Source organism: Gadus chalcogrammus, chromosome 7, assembly GCF_026213295.1.
Source record: "Gadus chalcogrammus isolate NIFS_2021 chromosome 7, NIFS_Gcha_1.0, whole genome shotgun sequence".
Taxonomy (NCBI): Eukaryota; Metazoa; Chordata; class Actinopteri; order Gadiformes; family Gadidae; genus Gadus; species Gadus chalcogrammus.
The window spans coordinates 6,112,034-6,134,478 of record NC_079418.1 but is presented as its reverse complement, the minus strand read 5'-3'; the positions used below and the strand labels follow the sequence as shown (position 1 = coordinate 6,134,478).

Below are 22,445 nucleotides of genomic sequence, written 5' to 3'. Positions count from 1 at the left end.
GTTGTTTTAGCAGCGAAATGCAGTGTGTGCGTGTGTGTGTGTCTGTGTGTCTGTGCGTGCGTGTGTGTGCTTGTGTGTGCTTGTGTGTGTGTGTCTGTGCGTGTGCGTGCGTGTGTGTGTGTGTATAACACGCTATTTTATGATGAAATGCGACGTAATCCAGTGTTCACGAAAAGTACACTGTCAACGTATGCTTTTGGCGACTGGGTTGGCTCTCAGATATACGTGTTTCTAACAAGATGATATCATTAAAAGTTACATAGAGTAACAGTTTAATAACACAAACGCAGGAAGCACGTGAGCTGCTAGTTTAGCGAAAGCAACCTGACGTCGTTGAAACATGCGAGCGAGCCGATCAAATCCTAATAACTATAAAACTAAAGATCAGACACAATCACTGACTGAAGATTATGCAAGTAAAAAGTATATTTCTCGCTAGAAATGTTATTAGAAACACGTTTAACGGTGAATCGGTCCTAAAATATTGCATTTCCCATTCAGATAATAAAGATTAATAAAGATCATACACATTCACTGACTGAAGATTATGTAAGGAAAATGTACATTTCTCGCTAGAAAAGTCATTAGAAACGCGTTTAATGGTGTATCTGTCCTAAAATATTGCATTTCCCATTCAGATAATAAAGATTAATAAAGATCATACACATTCACTGACTGAAGATTATGTAAGGAAAATGTAAATTTCTCGCTAGAAATGTCATTAGAAACGCGTTTAATGGTGTATCTGTCCTAAAATATTGCATTTCCCATTCAGATAATAAAGATTAATATAAGCTACGCCGTGTTCCGGAGCCGCGGGGGATTCTGGGAATTGGGGTTCTCAGTTGACAAATGGGGCTTTTGTTAACTTGTTTTGTTGTTAGGATTAAGTGGGGTTAATGGGTTCGGGATGTTATGTGGTTGTGTGTTGTTCTATTAACATCATTCGTGTGTTCATTATTGTCGACACCGTCACCGAGAGTGACGTGACCATCGTTTCGTGCAGCTGTTCCATGTTGAAGTCTCGTTCAATAAAAACCAACTCTCGTTGTCGAGCGTTCAATAAAAACCAACTCTCGCTGTCGAGCGTGCCCCCCCCCTACAAATGTGTCTCCCCCCCCTCAACAAACGTGTCCCCCCCCCCCCCCCCCCCTTCAACTAACGTGTCCCCCCCCTATAGATGTCTCATTACACGCTAAATAATATAATTATAGCCTTGTAGTGACCGTACCTTCAGCACGCTTTGATTTCCGGTTTTCTTTTTTACAAAATAAACGAGTCACACGGCTGTGTGCTCAACGTGCGAAGTTGTGTTCTTAACTTATTGCAATTTCCACAGCCTAATTATATATATAGATTTTGGCATAAACATAACTAGGGTGCACTGTACTATCTGCGCACACCCTTTCTGAAGCCTCTCTCTCGCTCTCTCTCTCTCTCTGTCCCTCCCGCTCTCTCTTTCTCTCTCTCTCGTACCGTTTTGTGGAGCACGTTAATTGTCTTAGAACACTCCCATTCAGAATGCATTGGTTTACATTTCGTTTTGTGTAACACGCAAAAAGTCGGACTATCGTGCTCGGGAACACGCTTCAATAGATTAACGTTGGTGCGCAGGAGCACGCAATCGCGTGATACCGGGTTGTTTCAGGAATAGCGTGAACTGAAAGAAAAAGAAGACTTCAAATCAGACTCCGACTTGGCCGTGTTGCTTTTGAAATTGAAAGTACCCTTGGGTGAACTTTGTCCTCGTGGTATTCTTGATGTTGATAGTCTCTGTACAAATGTGTTTGCTCAACCATTTTGTTGTGAGCCCTGTAAAAATTGTTTTCTTGACCGTTTTGTTGTGAGCCCTGTATGTTTCTAGCTTGCTTGGTTGCAACCATATAAACACCTTTGTTTCCATTGGTGTTTTGCTGTTCGTCTGTCTCGTCCCCCAGATACAGACTGAATCCCCAAATCCAGGTTCTTGTTTATTTAGATTATTATGTTGGCCAACACTCTCACACTGATTGTTCTGTTCAACCTAAGATAAAACAATTATAATCTAGGATATAAATTCTCCCCGTCAACTTTAAAAAGGATGGCTTTATGTTTATTGCAATACAAATACGCCATTTTAAAAATGTATAACCTTGCCTACATTTTATGAACATTTACTTCGGACATGGCTCCACGCATTCGCCGGCTTCTTTGAAAACAAATGCACATGGCTCGCGTAGAAGTGCATGGGGAAGGGTCGTCAACGAGTTGTTACGACAGTGTTGTAAAATATCTACTACGAAGCTGTAGGGGGCGCTGTGTAGAGAAATGTGCGTGCCAAAACCAAGAAAACAGCGAAGAAATTCCCGAAGTTGCATAGTGGGCCTTTAAAAGTGGGTCATTTATTGATTCTAATATTAAGATACATTTCTGATTTGGTGACTTCTTGACCGAGAAAATGCCGACTGTGACTTTTTGGCGCTTGAAGACGACAACTCCCACAACGCCAATTAGCGTTCACACCCTGAGGAACGTAACATTACAGCTAATCAGCATTCACTCCCTGCAGTCCAGCGTGAACAGCAGCATGGAGGAGAATTGATTGTTGCCGTTTGCGGACTCCCGGAGCTCTGTATGTAAATAATATAATATTTAAATATGTATCTATATAATATAATATTATACATAATATCACGGCCAAAAGCTGTGTGTGCCTCCAGATGATATTATGAATTAAAGAGTGCGTCGGGTTCTCGGACGTCTCTAGTACTTCTCGGACGTCTCTGGTACCCGACGGGTGACCCGCACAATTTCGATGAAACAGGTGAAAAATAATGTACTGTGTCAGACGCGGGTGCGGGTCGGGTCGGAAGCCTGAACAGTGCGGGTCGGTCACGGGTTTTGCGATTGTGAGCGAGACTTCTGTGGTGCTGGATATGTTATTCAGGAGCGGAGGAGTCAACTAAAACCGTCCACAGTGGATGATTTGCTTTTTTTGCCCAGCAATCTAAAGCACCACGCCGGGGCCGAGGCTCATTTGCAAGTGCCCTGATTGCCTGCCAGTCTCCAACTATATACCTGTCATTTATTCAGTTGATTCCTCTTCTGAGTGCGCCAGATAAGTGCAAATTACTGTCGTGTTTGCATTGTAATGCTTGTCTCTAGGGGCCAATACCTCCTTGAGCAAGATACCCGCTTCTTCCAACTGGTTATCAGTTAGCTTGCACGGTTTGTTTTTAGCCGGCTAGCCCTCACTTTTAATTGATTTACCCAAGACCAGAGCCTGCTCTACTCCATACGACCCGGAGCCCTGGATCCGGGTGAGGAGTAGCAAGGGTCCGGCTGAACGCTCCCTCCACCTGCGATCCTCCGTCGCCCTGCCACTTAGCAACTTATTCCAGGTTTTGGATGATGGAGAAGGAAAGGACTCACCTGATGACCCCACAACGGACATCGCTGAGCCCGTTATATTTGCCGATGGAAGCGCCGATGCAACAACTGCCGCTGGTGCCCAGCCGCCCAGCCGCCCCCTGTCACTAGCGCCGCCGATGTCCTCACCGCGGTTCCCCGACCTAACCCTCCTCCATGGAGGCTCTGCGCCCCGGTTTCGGCCGCTGCTCTCTCAGGCTGCCCACCTTCCGCCCGCCCCATAGCTGGTGCACCACGACGGCCTACGTCCAGCAGACCCCAGCTCTCCAGGCGGTCCATCCGGCCCCCACCCCCCCGGCAGTCCTGCCAGCAAAGCCCGACGGAAAATTCACCACCATCTATGCTCGTCGTCGGCACCTCCATGGGTGATCCGCAATCATGACTCTGCCACAACAGTGATTGTCCAAGCTGGAACAAATGACCTCAAGGAACAGCAGTCGGAATCCCTCAAGAAAAACTATGTGCAGCTCCGTAGACAACCTGTTGGTCACCGGGAAGCAGGTGGTCATTTACGGACCCATCCCCTCTTCCCGTTTTGGTGACATTGGGCCCTATCTTGCATCCGGCGCAATTTACTTATTCACTGGAGCATGCGTCGTTCCAAGTTTGCAAGTGGCGCAGAGTGTTCTTTTCCCTCCTGTGCCACTCGTCTGCAAATGAGGGAATGATTTTGCGCCCCAAGGGGTGGTTCGGCGAAAGGAGGAGGCGTGTTCTGGCGCAAACGTTCCCTGGTGCTATTTTGCAGTTTCAGAAATCACTTGCGCCACAAACAAGGAAATACCTGGTTTAAAGTCAGTGGCGCGTTGTTCAGATGCTATTTTAAGGGCGTATGCATAATGTTGCTTGTGCACCTCGCGCATGCACTTTGCTTCTCTCATCTACCTAGCCACACATTCTTGGTAAATTATTTGGGAAAAAACAGCAGATACAGCGGTAATAAGTTGTACTTTTAAATCAATGCATCTGCAAACACCGTACAGCAAAGACATATTTTCTTGACACAGACATCGTGCCCATGCCAATAACTTTAAGGATTGATTGAGTATTTGATCTTGAGAAAACATTGTTTTACCGCGAGTGAGGGTTAAAAAGAATGAATGAATGCGGGCGCGCTTGTGTGTATGTGTAAAATAATTAATGAATGCGGGCGCGTGTGTGTGTGTCCACACACGCAAACTAAACACATAACGCATAATACAGTCCATGGCAATGTATATTAACGGGGGGTCACATGCATATTAGGAACACAAGTCGATAACGATAATGCATATAATACTGATAAGAAACAATGTTTATAATGTATTGCGTATATCATTAAATAGAACCACAGTTACCGCATATCAAATGTGTGTTAAGTTTTCTTTGCCGAAATTTATTTGAGGACTCAGTATTTCTGAAGTTGTGGAAGAAAACCTTATTCCATGTGTGAATTAGGCCATATTATTTGGCCATAAACTGAGCCATTTGAAGTTTGAAATGCATCTGTCTCATCGGAGACTGCAGACGTGCTGTCAAAATATCAACTTGTCAGATTCAAATGCGCTCATTGCTCTTAAGGGGATGGAGCTGGCACTCTCATTGGTTTATTGCACGTTACGCCCAAACCACACGTACGAGTAATGAGGCTACTTCAGACCAAGCCTTTTTAGATTTGCGCCGGGCGCAAGCGTAATTTTTGCGCCGGTAAACTAGGGACATCGCCATAGAACCGCCCACAAAGCTACTTGCGCTTGGCGCTTCTCACTTGCGTTTCTGACCGTTTAAATAGGGCCCATTGTGTTCAGCCGCATACGCCAGCTGCACATCTGTCTGAAACAATACTGCCGAAACCAGGCCATTCCCTTTGTGGACAATTTTAGCAAATTTTATAATAGACCCCAGGCTTTTAAAAGAGACGGAGTCCACCCATCCCAGGTAGGCTCACGTTTTTTATCAACAAATATCGAAATGACCCTTCTCTCTTACAGATCATGACAACCACCAACCATTCCTAGCAAAAACAACGAAAGCATCTATCTTCCAATTCCTAATATAATCACACACAGAAATAACTCTATACAGCCCTTTGCAGAATTTCTTTTGCAATTCTAATTCAAATCTCTCTGAAAAATCTACAGTCATCTGCCAGCAACTGCCCCACACTCCAGTGAACTTCTGTCCTTTAAATGTGCGTTCCTTGAACAATAAGTCATTTTTATGTCATAATTTCATTACTTTTAACATGTTGGACTTTTTTTATTATCACTGAAACCTGGCACACTCAAGGCGATTGCAGCTCTCTCATAGAAGCAACCCTCCCTGATTACAGGCATCTACATCAGCCCCGTCTATATGGACAGGGTGGGGCGGGTTGCAGTCATTTTCAGAAATCATTTTAAATGCACTCCTGTTGTATATAATGCTTTTAACTCATTTGAACATCTTGGTTTTAGGATACACTCAAAAAACCCAGCATTAATCCTTATAATTAACAGACCCCCAAAACCGAACAGTGTCTTTATCCAGGAGTTTTCATCCTTTTTTATGTCTAAATTTGACAGAGTTCTTATTTTAGGTGATTTTAACATCCATGTCTGCTGCCCCACTCAGGTTTTCATCACAGATTTTTTTGATGTTTTAGATTCTTTTAATCTCACCGAAGACGTCCTGCAAGTATTTTATTACATTTGACTCAATGAAAAAATTTCAATAAAAATGTCCTGTTTTTCTAACCTGATTTAAAAAAAAAAAATTCGAACCCCAGATTTTTATTTAAAGTTTTTAGATTCAGTCACCGCCTCTTCTCTCTCTTATTTTTATGATGCTACACAAGAGACCAAGAGAATTTTAAAGAGAAAATAGAAAATATTGGGCATCAGATCACCCCTCACATTTTATCCACCAGTAGATACATTTGTATATATTTGACCCATTTCCAACCTGTCTCACTGTCCTTTTTATCCGAAATCTTAACAGACATGTAACCAACTACGTGCAGCCTTGATTTTTTTCCCACAAAGTTACTTAAAGAGGTTTTAAACACAGTTGTACCCAGCATTTTACCCATTTTTAATAGTTCTTCAATCCATGGTGTTGTTCCATCTGCTTTTAAGCATGCTGCGTTCCAACCGCTTTTAAGGAAACCCAACCTAGATCCCTCTGATCTTAATAATTGTATCTATTTCTAAACTTTCATTTTTATCAAAAGTTTTAGAAAAAGTTGTTTCCTCCCAACTTATTCTTTTAGACCTAAGTGCCGCTTTCGACACTTTAGATCACTCAATTTTAATAAATTGTCTTAAATCCTTTGTTGGTATCAGGGACACTGCACTTGGTTGGTTTACTTCTTATCTTTTTAACAGAACCTGTGCCGTCGACAACTACTCTTCATCCACAACCCAAATAACCTATGGTGTACCGCAGGGTTTATTTTTGGTCCTATTTTATTTTCAATATATATGCTCCTACTCTGCCAAATTATCCAGCGGCACAATGTTTCTTTTCACTGCTGTGCTGACGACACACAGATATACCTGTCGCTGAGACCCAACGATCAGAGAATTCTGGCTGCTGTTTTAGACTGTCTTAATGATGTCAACCACTGGATGGCCCATAACTTCCTCCAACTTAACAACTCCAAATCTGAAATAATACTGTTCAACCCGCCTACCACCATCATCAGTCCCATCAGCCTCGGTCCATTATCCAGCAATATCAAGCCCACTTCCAGAAACGTAGGTGTCATTTTAGATTCAAACTTCACTTTCATCCCTCACATTAACAAAGTTGAACAGTCATGTTTTCTCTATATCAGAACCATTTCCAAAATTCAACATTTTTTATCACAACCCCAACTCAACCCCATGCCCTCATATTCTCACGTCTAGATTACTGTAACTCTCTGTTAACCGGCATCAACCATAAATCACTCTCCCGCCTCCAGTTGGTTAAAAATTCAGCAGCTAGACTTCTCACTGGTTTTAACAGATGACTTCACATCACTCCTGTCCTAGCTTCTTTGCACTGGCTCCCTGTCTGTTTTAGAATCGATTTCAAGAATTTATTGATCACTTTTAAGGCTCGTCATGGTCTAGCCCCCGAGTATATAAAAGACATGCTGACCCCGTACAAGCTTGTTCGCAGCCTTAGATCTGCAGGCGGGGCCCTACTTACTCTTCCAAGGACGAGGCTAAAGACCAGAAGTGATCGGGCGTTCTCCACCACAGTGCCTCGGCTTTAGAACGACCTGCAGAGATAGAGCTTGCTGAATCAGTAAACTCTTTTAAATCCTTTTATAGACTTGCTTTTATGTGACGTAGTCTATTTATTATTTTTTTTTATTATTCTCTTCCTAAATGTCTTCGTAATTGTGTTATTTCAAAGCACTTTGTAAATTATTGTTTTTATAGGTGCTATATAAATACATATATTATAGTGTAATTTCCTGGCGTTCCATTGAATGTTTTCCTTCGGGTGCGGGTCGGGCGTCAGTATCAATTTATAGCAGGTCTGGTAGGGTGCGGAATGTAATTCGCGGGTATGGGCGGGTGCGGGTTTGCAAAATAAGACCTGTGTATTGATATTCGGGCATGGTGGAGAAGGAATTGGGGGAAGAAACGTTGGCTTTGACTCAGGACCAGAGAAGTCGGAGAACCCGACACAGTCGTTTATTAATAATTTCATCCAGAGGCGCGCACAGCTTTTTTTGCCGTGATATTATGTAATATATTATAGATGTCTATATATTATATTATATAATTTAGATTTAGAGCTCCAGGTCTCCCGCCGGAGCTCCCGGAGTGTTCTAGAATATCGTATAGAACACGGACAAAAGCTGTGTGCGCCGTATGATATTATAAATAAACGACTGCGTCTCTGGTCATTGCTGGTCATCTGCATCATTGCTTCTTTAGCGCTCGTTGGATCTACCGGAATGATGCAAGACCATTCAAAAATATGACGTGAAGTGTCCCTTTAAAGTTAATAAGTACTGCGTATACCAATATCACATGACCATAGGGATGGGATACATTACACTTCGTACTGGATACACATAATATTGACACTGATCTCCTGACATCACATCAGCAGCGTGGCAACAGGAAGTGGATTATCCCCGTGGTGGGATGTAAGAAAACTCATTTCCCGATTTAACCTCCAATCAAGCTATCCAGGCTTCCGATTTAATCCTTTTACTTAGGCGACCACCGGGGCTGCTTTCCGATTGACCTTCACCTATCCTCCTGGTCAATCAGCGGCCAGGGTTTCGTACTTGACACTTGTCTGGACAGGGCTGAGCTGAGTAGCCCGCCTTCCCCCTGTTTCTGTATCAGTGACCCCTTCAGTCTATCTCCCTCACATAATTAAAACCCACTCTTGTCTGTGATACGCAAAAGCAACTAATCTAATAACGGCGTTGTCTGTTATTCATGAGGACGGTCGTGGCTCTCTCTCTTTTGTCTCCCTTTGTCAGGCTTTCTCCCCCCTCTCCCCCTCGCCTTCCTCCCCTCCCTCCCTTCATTCATCAATCGGGGATCTAATGAGCGTACATTATTGCTCTTCATAGACGTGATTACTTTATGCAACAGACTCTGAGGAACTTGTTGTTTTGGTCAGTCCGTGGGTGGGTGTGATGTGTGTGTGTTTGTGTGTGTGTGTGTGTGCATTTGTGTTTGCTTGTGCTTTTTTGGGCGCTCATGCACGTGTGTGTGCGTTTGTGTTTGTGTGTGCGCGTTCGTGTCTGTGTTTGCGTTTGTGTGTCCCTGCATCCGTTTGTGTGAGTGTGTGTGTGTGCATTTGTGTTTTTGTGCGCTTGTGTGTGTGTGTGTGTGTGTGTGTGTGTGTGTGTGTGTGTGTGTGTGTGTGTGTGTGTGTGTGTGTGTGTGTGTGTGTGTGTGTGTGTGTGTCGTTCGCTGAGTGATGGAGGTGCATGAATTAATCAGACAAACCGTTTTGAGACGCGAATGAGTGACGGTGTGAGCCGGGAAATGTTGAAGCAGAGGTGATGGGGGGGGGGCAATGGTGGTTGTTGTCATAGTGATGATGATGTTGGAGGTGATGATGGCGCGTGTGATGGTTGTCCCTGGTATGGTGAGGATGGTGTTGGACGTGGTGATGGTTGTCGTGGTGATAATGATAATGGGGGTGATGGTTGTCATGAGGTTGATGATGATGACGGGGTTGATGTTTGTCATGATGATGATGATGAGGATGTTGATGGTGGATGTGGTTGTCATGATGATGCTGATGACAATGGTGGATGGGGTTGTCATGGTGATGATGATGATGGTGGTGGGTGTTAGTTTTGATGGTTATAATGATAACCGTGGCAGATGTGCTTGTGATGATGACGGGGTCGGATGCGGTTGACATGGTGACGACTACAAGGGGGGTGGCGGCAGTTGTCAAGGTGATCACGACGATCGGGGGGTCGGGGTCGTTGGGTGAGCCACATGAGGGCAGGCAGCGTGTGGGGGCCGCCAGAGGCCTTGTAATCCCCCAACCCTCCCCCCTCCTTCCATTCCTCCCCGTCCTCTCTCCCCCGCCCTCTCTCCCCCCTGCCATGACAAAGTGGATCAGCTCTCCATCAAAGGTCCTACCCCCCGCCCCCAACACACACACACACACACACACACACACACACACACACACACACACACACACACACACACACACACACACACACACACAACCCTCCCCCCCACACACACACACACTATTTGTCAGTTTGGCAAAACCTTTGCAGAGCGGTGATGGCAAGAATGGACTCATAGCTCCTGGGGGGATGTGTGTGTGTGTGTGTGTGTGTGTCGAAGGGGGGGGGGGGGGGGGGGGGGGGGGGGGGGGGGAGAGGCGGGCTTCCTCCTCCTGTGGCAGGGCTTTAAGTCAGGCTATTTAATGGCAGCCATGTTTTGGGGGGCTGGCCATCACTCTCCGGAGGTGTGTGTGTGTGTGTTTTTTTGTTTGTATTTTGGTCTGCGGCTATGTTCGTGTCTCTCTGCGGCCAATTGTGTGTGTGTTTGTCTGCTGCCATGTGTGTGTGTCTCTGTGATATGTGAGTGTGTGTGTGTCTGGTGTGTGTTTTACGGCCGTGTATGCTTGTGTGTTTGTATCTCTGCGGCCATGTTTTTGTGTCTGCGCCCATTTGTGTGTGTCTGCAGCCGTGTGTGTGTTCATCTGTGGCTTTGTGTGTGTGTGTGTGCGTATGTGTTTGTGTGTCTTTGCGGCCATTTGTGTGTGGGGGTGTGTGTCTGTTGCATTGTGTGTGTGTGTGTGTGTGTGTGTGTGTGTGTGTGTGTGTGTGTGTGTGTGTGTGTGTGTGTGTTACTTCAGAATGTGTTGCAGGCTCTTTAGTTTGAACATTGTTTCAGGACATTTGAGGCTCCTTGATGCAGAGAAAAACACAAACACAGAAAACACAGAAGGGCTCATTGGCTGCTGCAGATAAAGTGTGTGTTTGTTTGTGTGTGTGTGTGTGTGTGTGTGTGTGTGTGTGTGTGTGTGTGTGTGTGTGTGTGTGTGTGTGTGTGTGTGTGTGTGTTTGTGTGTGTGCATTTGTGTGTGTCTGCATTTATTTTATGTGCGTCTGTGTGCCTGCGCGTTTGTGTGGGCGTCTGTGTGCCTGTGCGTTTGTGTGTGTGCGTCTGTGGGCTTGTGCGTTTCTGTGTGTGTGTTTCTGTGTTTGTGTGTGTGGGTGTGTGTATGCGCTTGTGTGTGTGTTCGTGTGTGTGTGTGTTTTCGCCAACCCGAAGAAGCGAGTGTTGTCGGTACAGTTTAACATTCGGTTACCAACGCCCTCATTTTTTAAATAGTTTTGTGGTAGTTTTCAATTGTTATCGCTGCAGTCTTATTGTGTTGCGGCCCAATCGCTATCGGTTCTTTGCCTCTTTTCTCTTTGTGTGTTTGTGTGCGTCTGTGTTGATGTGTACATACGTGTTTGTTTTTGTGTGTTAATGTGTCTTTGTCCGTTTGTGTCGGTGTGTGTACCTGTTTCTCTGCATCCATTTCTCTGTTCGTGTGTGTCTCCCTCCCTGCGTGTGTGTCTCTGCCTCCATGTGTGTGTGCTTATGCGTGTGTGTCTCTCTCTCTCTCTCTCTCTCTCTCTCTCTCTCTCTCTCTCTCTCTCTCTCTCTCTCTCTCTCTCTCTCCAGGCTTCCTGAGTACGGGCGACCAGGCGGCCAAGGGGAACTATGGTCTGCTGGACCAGATCCAGGCTCTCCGCTGGGTGAAGGAGAACGTCTCCGCCTTCAAGGGCGACCCCAAGAGGGTGACCATCTTCGGCTCCGGGGCGGGGGCCTCCTGCGTCAGCCTGCTCACCCTGTCACACTACTCTGAGGGTGAGGAGGGAACACACACAAGCTCAGACGTACACACAGATACACATGCTCTCACACTACTCTGAGGGTAGGGAGGAACACACACAAACACATACGCAGACGCAAACACACCCTGTTGCACTACTATGAGGGTGAGGAGGAACGCACCCAGACACACACAGACACGCAACTACTGAGGGTAGGGACGCACACACAAACAGACACACACACGCTGACGCACACTCACACTCTCACACTACTCTGAGGGTAAGGAGGGACTCACACACAATCACACTACACTGAGGAAATTGAGGGACACACAAAGAGACACACACTACACAGAGGCAGGCACACACGCGCAGACGCTCTCACACTACTCTGAGGGTACAAAGGAACGCACAAACAGACAAAGACACTACAAGTAGGTAGGGACACCCAAGGACACACACAGACAAGCAACTACTGAGGTTACGGACCCACAAAGACACACACACTGACGCAAACACTACTTTGAGGCTAGGGAGGAGCAAACACACACACATGCACACACACATAGATGCAGAGACACACAAATACACACACACAGACACACATGGATGCAGAGACACACACACACGCACAAACATGGACACAGAAAAACACACGCATGCACACACGACTGCAGACACACGCACACTCACGGCCTAGTATAGCCGTCACCATGGAAATCGAGGGATGTGCACTAAAGTGGATACGGTATCATCTTCATCATCCTTTTCATCTGCTTTGTCATCGTCCTCATTCTCATTGCTAATATCATCATCATCCTCATCATTAAGTTGTCGTTATTATTTTAAGTCGTTCTGATTGATCTGTTCACTGACCTTCCTGACACGCCCCCCTCATCAAATCCATAAACCCATCATCGATTATTTGGGCGATGCCCCCTCCGAGCCGCAGGTGACGCCCCTGCAACCCGTTGGCGACGCCCCCCTCCGGGACTGTTAGCGTGCGAACGTTGTGCCACCACGGCTAGCACACCAGCTAACACTCGGTGCTAAAGGGAAACGCTAACATGCGGTGAAAGACTGATAAGACCCCCGGAGACAGGCCAGCTAACTTTCTCTCTCTCTCTCTCTCTCTCTCTCTCTCTCTCTCTCTCTCTCTCTCTCTCTCTCTCTCTGCAAGTGGTTTATAAATAGCACGGTGTGAACTGGGAAATAAATGAACCGCTGTTTCTCCAAATGCGTCACTTTTTGCTTACGAGTGATGTCTTTATTTCCAGGAGTACATCTCGTCGTTTGCCCATGGGCGCTGGTTATACCCCCGGTTTTGGAGTGTATTGCCTGCGGTAGATTGGATGCACGTTTTCTCACTCTTGTTTAGGGCGTGCTGATGGCTCTCACCTCGTCTTCAAGTGAACGTCTTTAAGTCCTTCAGACCGCCTCTCCAGCGGGCAGCACCATGTTTGGAATATGTCAATGGATGTGTGTGCTTGAATGATGATGTCTTTCTATGCATAGATATAATTAGATATATATTGGTTTTAATGATGTCTGGTTATATATATTAGTGCTGTCAGGCGATTAAAATATTTAATCGCGATTAATCACAATAATGTCACAGTTAACTTGCGAATAATCTCGATTAATCACACATTTTTTTCTATTCTATTTATCCCTTGAACTTTCGAACAAAACTCTGGCTCAGCAAAGAGGAGAAATACTATAACATTTATTATTAAACCAGTATGAATATTCCTAACGTACGTAGGCCTATACACATTACCAGGCTTTCGAATAACGCCCACACCCACCCACCCACCCACCCACCCACACCCACATACCCACACCCACGCATACACACACACACACACACACACACACACACACACACACACACACACACACACACACACACACACACACACACACACACACACACACACACACACGTGGTGGCGTAGTGGGATAACAATAATGTGTTTATAAAAGTTCCTTGCAGTGCCGTCCGGCAGCTTGAGCTGGGCGACCGCTACCTCTCGCGCAAGTGATTTTGTCTAGAGGGGATTTACTGAGCGGCCCCTCCCAAAGTGGTAGAGCCCAGGTGGGCCTTGAACTGCGATTGGTCAGAAAGACGTAACATCTAATGACAACATTGAACTCTCGTGCAGCAGGGTCGAACAGAGTAACACACAGAAACACACACACACTTTCAAGGAGTTTTTCACCCGCTCTGTATGCTTGCTTGCAACAAGTTCGTGCAGCGTGCTTGTTGTTTTGTTTCCGGTGTAGCTAGATCCGGTATGGTGTTGTAGTTTTTCTAACGTGACTAGTTGTTGGTAGACAGCAGTTGAAAAACTACAATGTTTGGCAAGCCAAAAGAGCGTTAATCACGCGATAAAAAAATTAAGGTCGTTAAAATTGGTTTGCGTTAACACCGATAATAACGCGTTAAACTGACAGCACTAATATATATATATTGTTACGTATTTGAAGCACATAAGCTGCCCCCACATAGCCACTAGGAAGCAGGATCGAACACACAAGCTGCATTACCCTCACATAGCCACTAGAAAGCAGGATCTAACACATAAGCTGCAATGGCGGAGCCATTACGTCACACCGGTCACGGCCACTTCACATAGGCCACGCCCACTTGACGATCACAGCGCGGAATTCAGATTGAGAGGGCAGAATCAATAGGTAGCCCCGCCGAGAGGACCGGGCCTATGCCCGGGACTCGAAGTAGTGCACGATATTATTCTCAATACGAGTTGGATACAATTCCCTCCCCTGTGCTTCATAATTACCATACCGAAATAGGCCTACTTTAACAAATAAAGTGAGTTAAAAGCAACCAAGGATTGGACTACTTTCTTCAGAAAAAAAACAACAATATATATATATATATATATATATATATATATATATATATATATGTATTTATATACGTTTGAATGATTTCTGTATGTATATGAATGCATCTATATGTCATTGGTTCAGCTACTAAAGGCAACAGCCAGCCCGTCAGGAGCAGTCAGGGTGAGGCGTCTTGTTAAGGGACACCTCGACACACCGGGGATCAAACTAGCAACCTTCCAGTCGCCGGCCTGGGTTTGAGAGAAGACCATAAAGCTTCCTAAGTCCACTAACCCCTTCATCCACACATTCACACAATGAGGGCGATGTCAGCCACTTAAAGCAGTCAGGGTGAGGCCTCTCGCTCAGGGACACCTTGACACAACTCAACCTACCCGTTTGCGAGTCAACCCGCTCTAACTCCTGAACCCCAAAATACTTCCCTGGGTTTAAGGGACGACCATGAAGCTTCCTCTGTCCACTAACCCCTTCTCCTCCTCCCTACAGACCTCTTTCAGAAGGCCATCATCCAATCCGGCACGGCCCTCTCCAGCTGGGCCGTCAACTACCAGCCGGGGAAGTATACGCGCGTGCTGGCCGAGAAGGTGAAGCATGTTTGTACTGTCAACTTCTGTGTATGTTTTATGTGGTATGTTGCGAGTTTGTCTCGCAGTGACTGCAGACGTAGATGAAGTTTCCCCCTGGGGGACGTTAAAGTAAACTTTATGGAGTGGCAGCTTTTCATCGGCCGCTTCTGAGAGCAGATAAAACTGGACAACGAGGCGTCTTAAAGTATTGATCGATTCATTTGTTCCCTTCTTACTCAACATACAAACAAAGATGTATATCGAATTCACGCGGTTGAAAAATAAATTGCCACTTCCGCTCTACCTAGTCATAGGTAACCCATCCCTATATTAGACATCTGTCATTCAGACCATCAGACGTCACACTCAATAGGCCAGACAGAACACAGCAGTCAATCACAGTTTTCACACATTGAATTCCGTAATTGTAAACCATAATACACAATACAATTAAACCATATTTCATGAACTTAAATATTATAATTATTTCAATAGTGTTTCATCAATCTTAATCACTGAAATTAATTTGCAATCATAAATATCAAAATGGCTCCAACACGTTATCTTATCTTATCTTTATTAAGGTGGGCTGCAACATGCTGGACAGCATTGACCTGGTGGAGTGCCTGCAGAAGAAGTCCTACAAGGAGCTGGTGGAGCAGTACGTCACCCCCGCCAAGTACCACATCGCCTTCGGGCCGGTCATCGACGGTGACGTCATCCCAGACGACCCTCAGATCTTGATGGAGCAGGGCGAGTTCCTCAACTATGACATCATGCTGGGCGTCAACCAAGGGGAGGGGTTTAAGTTTGTGGACGGCATCGTTGACTCCGAGGACGGCGTCTCTGCCAACGATTTCGACTTCGCCGTGTCGGACTTCGTGGACCATCTCTACGGATACCCCGAGGGGAAGGACACCCTCCGCGAGACCATCAAGTTCATGTACACGGACTGGGCGGACAAGGAGAACCCGGAGACGCGCCGGAAGACGCTGGTGGCACTGTTCACGGACCACCAATGGGTGGCGCCGGCGGTGGCCACGGCCGACCTCCATGCGCAGTACGGGTCGCCCACCTACTTCTACGCCTTCTACCACCACTGCCAAAGCGACATGAAGCCCAGCTGGGCCGACTCGGCGCACGGAGACGAGGTCCCGTATGTCTTCGGGATCCCCATGATCGGACCGACCGACCTGTTCAACTGCAACTTTTCCAAGAACGACGTGATGCTCAGCGCCGTGGTCATGACCTACTGGACCAACTTCGCCAAGACTGGGTAATGGACCGTCGGGAGGGTTTGGTTTTGGTTTTGGTTTTGGTTTTGGTTTCAATGTCGCTCTCGCTTTCCGCTTTGCTTTTGGACTTGCGGTGTGTGGATCAAGTTTCGGTTTTGCTTTCATAGCCATATCTCTCTCTCTCTCTATCTCTCTCTTTCTCTCTTTGCTTCTCTCTCTCTCTGTCACTCTCTCTCTACCTATATCCCTCCCTCACCCTCTCTCCATTCACGGCGAGCGGCCGATAAAACACTGAGTGCGGAAAAAGCAAACTCATTGTACCCCTCCCCCTCCCCCCACACCACTGTCATTGAATCAAAGCAGAATGACGCGACCCCCCCCCCCCCCCAGCCTCTCCCAGCACTCCCCCCCATTTTCCAAAACAAAAGATAAAACGATTTGAATCTGAGGGGTGAGTGGGTTGTTGAGTTGACCGCTAAAATATCACCACTTTGTAGCACACTCTGGTCCTTCCCTCTCTCTGTCTCTTCCATCGCCGGGCACGTTGCCGGGGTTACCGTTGCCGTGTCAGATGAGACGTCATAATCGGCTTCTCCTCTCACAGAGGGCAGGGTCTAACGAGTTTGTTGCTGTGGTGATGCAGGTAGAACGATGCTAAGTGTGACTCGCGTAAAAAATGAAGGCTTGAGAACGATAGAAAAAACACAAAATTTTTAACACAATTACAGAGTACGATACCACGATGTGTTGTGGGTCTGCTAGTGTATGTGAGGTTAGTGTTTGTATTCAACCTACACAACACAATCCAACCCAACCCAACACAACACAACACAATACAACAACACAATGCAACATGAAACGAAGAGACACGACACAACCCTACACAACGCAAAACAACACAACACAACACAACAACACAACCCTAAATGTAAATAAGCAGAAACGTATACACGCAGAAACGTACAGACGCAGAAACGTACACACGGTTGTGTCGTCCTTGTTGCTTTTGGCTTGGCGCCTATGGATGGAGTGTGTGTCTGGCTCCGAGGTTCAGGAGGTCAAGTGTGTCTGAGAGCCGTGATGAGCAGTCTGCTCAGCATTCAGAGGGGACAGCGGCTCACACACACACACACACAGGACGCACACATAATGATGCAGACACACACACAAGCATGCACGCATGAGCTTGCACACACACAGGAGCACACACACAAAAGCACGCACACACACTCTGAAACACACTCTCACACACACATAAACACACACGAGCACGCACACAGAAAAGAGAACACACACATTGGCGCACGCACACACAGGATAAAACACACACACACACACACACACACACACACACACACACACACACACACACACACACACACACACACACACACAGCCCCAAGGCCGGCCCCCTCCCTCCCCGATCCCTTTTTCTCCTCTCCAAAGTTAATAAAATGGCTGCCCCCCCGAGGCCCCCTGTGATGACCGCCAAAATAAAAGCCCCCGCGCAAAGTCAGATACACAGATGGAATAAAAATACAAGAAAAAACGGTATGAATGCAAACAATACGAAGCGTTTTTATGAGCTGTTGCAGTCAGATTGACGACTTCTCCGGAAGGCGTTTTTGCGAGTTTTGTTTATTTTGTTAATTTTGTGCTTTTGTGCATATGGTGTGCATTCTGTGCACGGTTGCAGTCTTCAAAGGCGTTTTTGCGTATTTTGAGTGTTTTGTGCGTTTTTGTGCACTGTTGCTGTCAGATTATCGACTCCTCCAGAAGGCGTTGGTGTGTGAACGGGTCCGGGTTGAAGCCCGGTTCCGGGATTCACTCCTGATGCGGAGGATTAAGTTAATCTAAGTGAATCTAACGGCTACACGGATTAAGTTAATCTAAGTGAGTCTAATGGCTACAAGGTCTGTCGATCCCCGCTCGTTGGTTCGGGGTGTGTCACCCGGAACCAACGATTGGTTGGTCCCGATTGGTTGATCCAACATGATCCGGGAAAATCGAAGAGATAGCCCGCCAGATAGTTGTATTTTGGTCTTTTTTTCGGTGTTAGATGGTCGGGGATAGATGTAGAAAAACGCTGTATAACAAGGGCGATAATTATAAGATTGTAACAACCCTGATCAACTCGTTGGCGATAACGTTTTTAATACGAATAAAATAAAAAGAGGTGCGATTAAAATCAAGCTGAAATTAAAACGACATAAATCGGATAATAAAGATGAATGCATGTTATGGAAAGATAATAAAGAAAGATAATCGCGATAATCAAATAAAGAATTAGCCCGGAAATATTGAAAAACTTGCACTGTCCGATATGTAACTTTTATATGCACTGTCCGATATATCAAGTGCACCTTCCGATGTATAACGTACAGTGTCCGATATCGGATTAATAATTCCTCCCTGTTATGCTCTGTCCGATATATAACCTACACTGTACGATATTTAACGTTCACTGTCCGATATCGGATTACTAACCCCCGATATCCTCCCTGTTTGCTCTGTCTCCAGCGACCCGAACCAGCCGGTCCCCCAGGACACCAAGTTCATCCACACCAAACCCAACCGTTTCGAGGAGGTGGCCTGGACCAAGTACAACCCCAAGGACCAGCTGTACCTCCACATCGGGCTGAAGCCACGCGTCCGCGACCACTACCGTGCCACCAAGGTGGCCTTCTGGCTGGAGCTGGTGCCGCACCTCCACAACATCAACGACATCATCCAGTATGTCTCCACCACCACCAAGATCCCCCCGCAGGACACCACGCCGTACCCTTACACCAAACGCTTCCCGGGGAAGAACAACTGGCCCTCCACCACGCGGCACCCGGGGCTCCCGCCGGCCAACACCAAGCAGGGCACGGACCAGCGGAAGGGCGGGAACGACAACGGCGATCCCGGCGACGGGTCAGCGGTGGTCATCGAGACGAAGAGGGACTACTCCACGGAGCTGTCGGTGACCATCGCAGTGGGTGCCTCGCTCCTCTTCCTCAACATCCTGGCCTTCGCCGCACTCTACTACAAGAAGGACAAGCGGCGCCACGACTCCAATCGCCGGCTCCCCACGATGCCGCAGCGGGGCGGGGAGTGTGGCGGGAGGGGCCTCGGGCCCGGCTCGGCCGCTGCTGCCGCCGCTGCTTCCGCCAGCACCAACGATGTGGCGCACCTGCAGAGCGAGGAGCTGATGAGCCTGCAGATGAAGCAGCAGCAGCAGCAGCTGCTTGAGCACGAGCACCTCCAGGAGCACCTGCAGGATCACCTGCACCTGCAGGTGCAGCAGCAGCAGCAGCACCTGGAGTGCGGCGTGGCTCTACAGGCTCACGACGCGGCTCTGGCGCGGCTGGCGTCCCCGCCAGACTACACACTGACGCTGAGGCGCTCGCCGGACGACCTGCCCTCCATGATGGCGCCCAGCACCATCACCATGATCCCGGGCTCCCTGGGCGGCATGCAGCCACTGCACAACACCTTCAACACCTTCGGCGGAAGTCAGAACAGCACCAACCTGCCCCATGGACACTCCACCACCAGGGTATAGCTCCACCCCCGGAGGGGCCTGGAGGAGGAGGTCCAGGTGGGGTCTGGGACCGGGTGGACTAACCGACGCAGGGGGGGTTTGTAGTTGGACGCGGAGACCCTGGATGGGGTAGGACTGGATGAAGGGTGGAGAGAAGATTGGGGTTGGATGGAGCAGGAGAAGGGGGTTGTTTTGAGGTAGGGGAGAATGGGTTGTTTGGACGCAGAGACCCTGGTTGGCAGGGGTTGGATATAGGGCGGAGAGAAGGCTGGGGTTGGATCGCGATGAGCAGGGGATCGTTTTTCTACCCTGATTCCCTGGTTTGGGTGAGGTTAGCAGCTGGAGGAGAAGGGGTCTGGATTCAGGATTGCAGGATTCGGCCAGCACAAAATTTACATGGAAAACAGGGACTTGGACGTGGGTTGGGAGCGCGAGGAGAGACCAAGAGCTACGAGGACTTTGAGGTCTTGGGGGCTTTGGAGGTCTTTGGGGCCTGGGAGGGTCTCGGAGGGTGAGACGTTATTTTACTACCATGCCTTCTCAATGAACCATCGCCCGTATCCTCACACAGACTTCTGGAACAGACCAGGTCTAGACATCTGAGGGACGGCCGCATTCAGAGTCACGTCCGGGAGGCACAGGGTCTGGCCCCCCTCTCCAACCCAACTTTTATGTTGAACTTATTTCGCCACGGAGAGTTTGACCAAAAGATTGAAATTATCGCCGAAGGGGAAAACCTTACAATCACACACTCATTACTGCTCACAAGGAGTCTCATTACTGTGGCCATTTTGTGCCATGAAACAGATGTGTATATATATATATATATATATATATATATATATATATATAAACAATCCGAAGTGGACAGGGGCAGCGGCATTCTTTTGATTATCGCTCCGCTACTGAGACAGTAATGGACAACCGAGACAGTAATCCGATAAAGGATCCATATGTTGAATATTAAATATCGACCGGGGCGAAAACTTTCAAAATGAAAATCACCCCCTGGGGCCTGAAATGTATTTATGAAACCTTTTTAAAGAACAAAAAAGTATATAGTTGTGAGCAGAGGTTTAATGAAAAAAGTTTAAAGATATCAAAAGAGCTTTTATTGTTGTTGATTTTGTTTTTGATTTATCGGTTGAATCCCTGTGCTTTTCCGCTCGCTGTGTGTGTGTGTAAATATCCGTACTTTAAATGTTATGATTTTATCGGAATTACAACTTTTTCTACGTTTTTTATTTTCCGTGTTTTTTTTCTTATTATTTTAACCACAAAATGGCCGAAACGCAAAAACAATCCCCATTTAATGAGGACGCACATTTTAACACGACTTTTGGCGGTCGGCTGTTCTGGGCAAATAATGATATTTATAAAAAGTTCATGATTGAGCATTCAACATCATCGTTCTTCGTGTAAAATCATACGTGCATGCCCCGATAAAAACTTTTGGATTTTCTTCTTCTTCTGATACTGTTGGACACCCCTCTACTCTTAAAACAGGACATGGTATGATCCTATCCCCCACACACACATACACACGTACTAGACTTTTCGGCGGTCTAATTTTGTATGGTTTCATTTTTCCTTTTTGTCTTGCTATCGAAACACTGCCTCAGCTTAACTTAACTTAACTGAAATGTGGCCCGCTATGTTTTATTTGGAAACCGACAAAGAAAAAAAAACAAAGCAGTGAATTTTTTTGTTTAGCCTAATTTGAATACGTTTGTAAAAGAGGTATATGTTAGATATTTCAAATTGTCATTTGCTAGCAATATGTACATGTGCCGGCTTGTGATATTTTTGGGGTTATGGAAGCAAGTGAATGATTGTAAATATTAATGACATTATTATATAAAAAGTATGGAGGAAAGTAAAACTAACTCTTTTTAATTCTGCATCCTTTGTCGACAAATTAAGCCAAAAAAAAGAGATTTCAATCGACATTTGTCAATTCTATATGAGATATTCTGTTGAGCCCTCAGTTCGGTCAGGATTTAAAGGGTTTTATTGTAGAGTTTGGAAGATTCCTTAGTTTGTCTTCTGATATTTGTTTGCAGTTTTGCCTTAAGTAATATCAATAATATCTGTGGCTGGACAGCTGTATAAACTTTTTCTGCAGCATTTTTAATAAAATATTAAAGTATTTTCTAAAAAACGACAACCACAGCGATGTACGAAAGTATCATTGGGACGAGAATACTGTGTATGTTTTGAACGATGCACATATTAAACAAGCTAAAACACACAAAATATTTAAATAAATATATATTAAATTATATATATATATATATACACATTCATGGTGTAGAACAGATCCATTTATGGAATTAGACAATTCCACTTTCGTCGACCATGAAATCACGATTATGAGATCGGGACTGTGTGATCGGAACCAAGAGTTGGGGATCCTAAGATATGCAACACCTTGTGAGACAAAGACCACAAGTAAATGACACATATCGGATTCGACACCTTCATTTTTGTTTCAATAAAATATTTTTTTTGATATTCATATACACTTCATGTTGACATGTCCTGTCATGACAAAA

At 46.2% G+C, this 22,445-nt stretch overlaps 1 protein-coding gene across 1 annotated transcript in view; it reads left to right on the top strand.

Annotated features, from left to right (window-relative positions):
- nlgn4xa (neuroligin 4 X-linked a) overlaps nucleotides 1-20,025 on the top strand; it is a 106,620-nt gene extending 86,595 nt beyond the window's left edge. Inside the window, exons 4-7 of the mRNA XM_056595300.1 lie at nucleotides 11,538-11,723; nucleotides 15,050-15,147; nucleotides 15,714-16,405; nucleotides 18,885-20,025. Of these exons, the coding sequence (XP_056451275.1) occupies nucleotides 11,538-11,723; nucleotides 15,050-15,147; nucleotides 15,714-16,405; nucleotides 18,885-19,911 (2,003 nt within the window). The 3' untranslated portion in view covers nucleotides 19,912-20,025. The remainder of the gene's footprint in view (nucleotides 1-11,537; nucleotides 11,724-15,049; nucleotides 15,148-15,713; nucleotides 16,406-18,884) is intronic.
- Nucleotides 20,026-22,445: the final 2,420 nt, after the last annotated feature.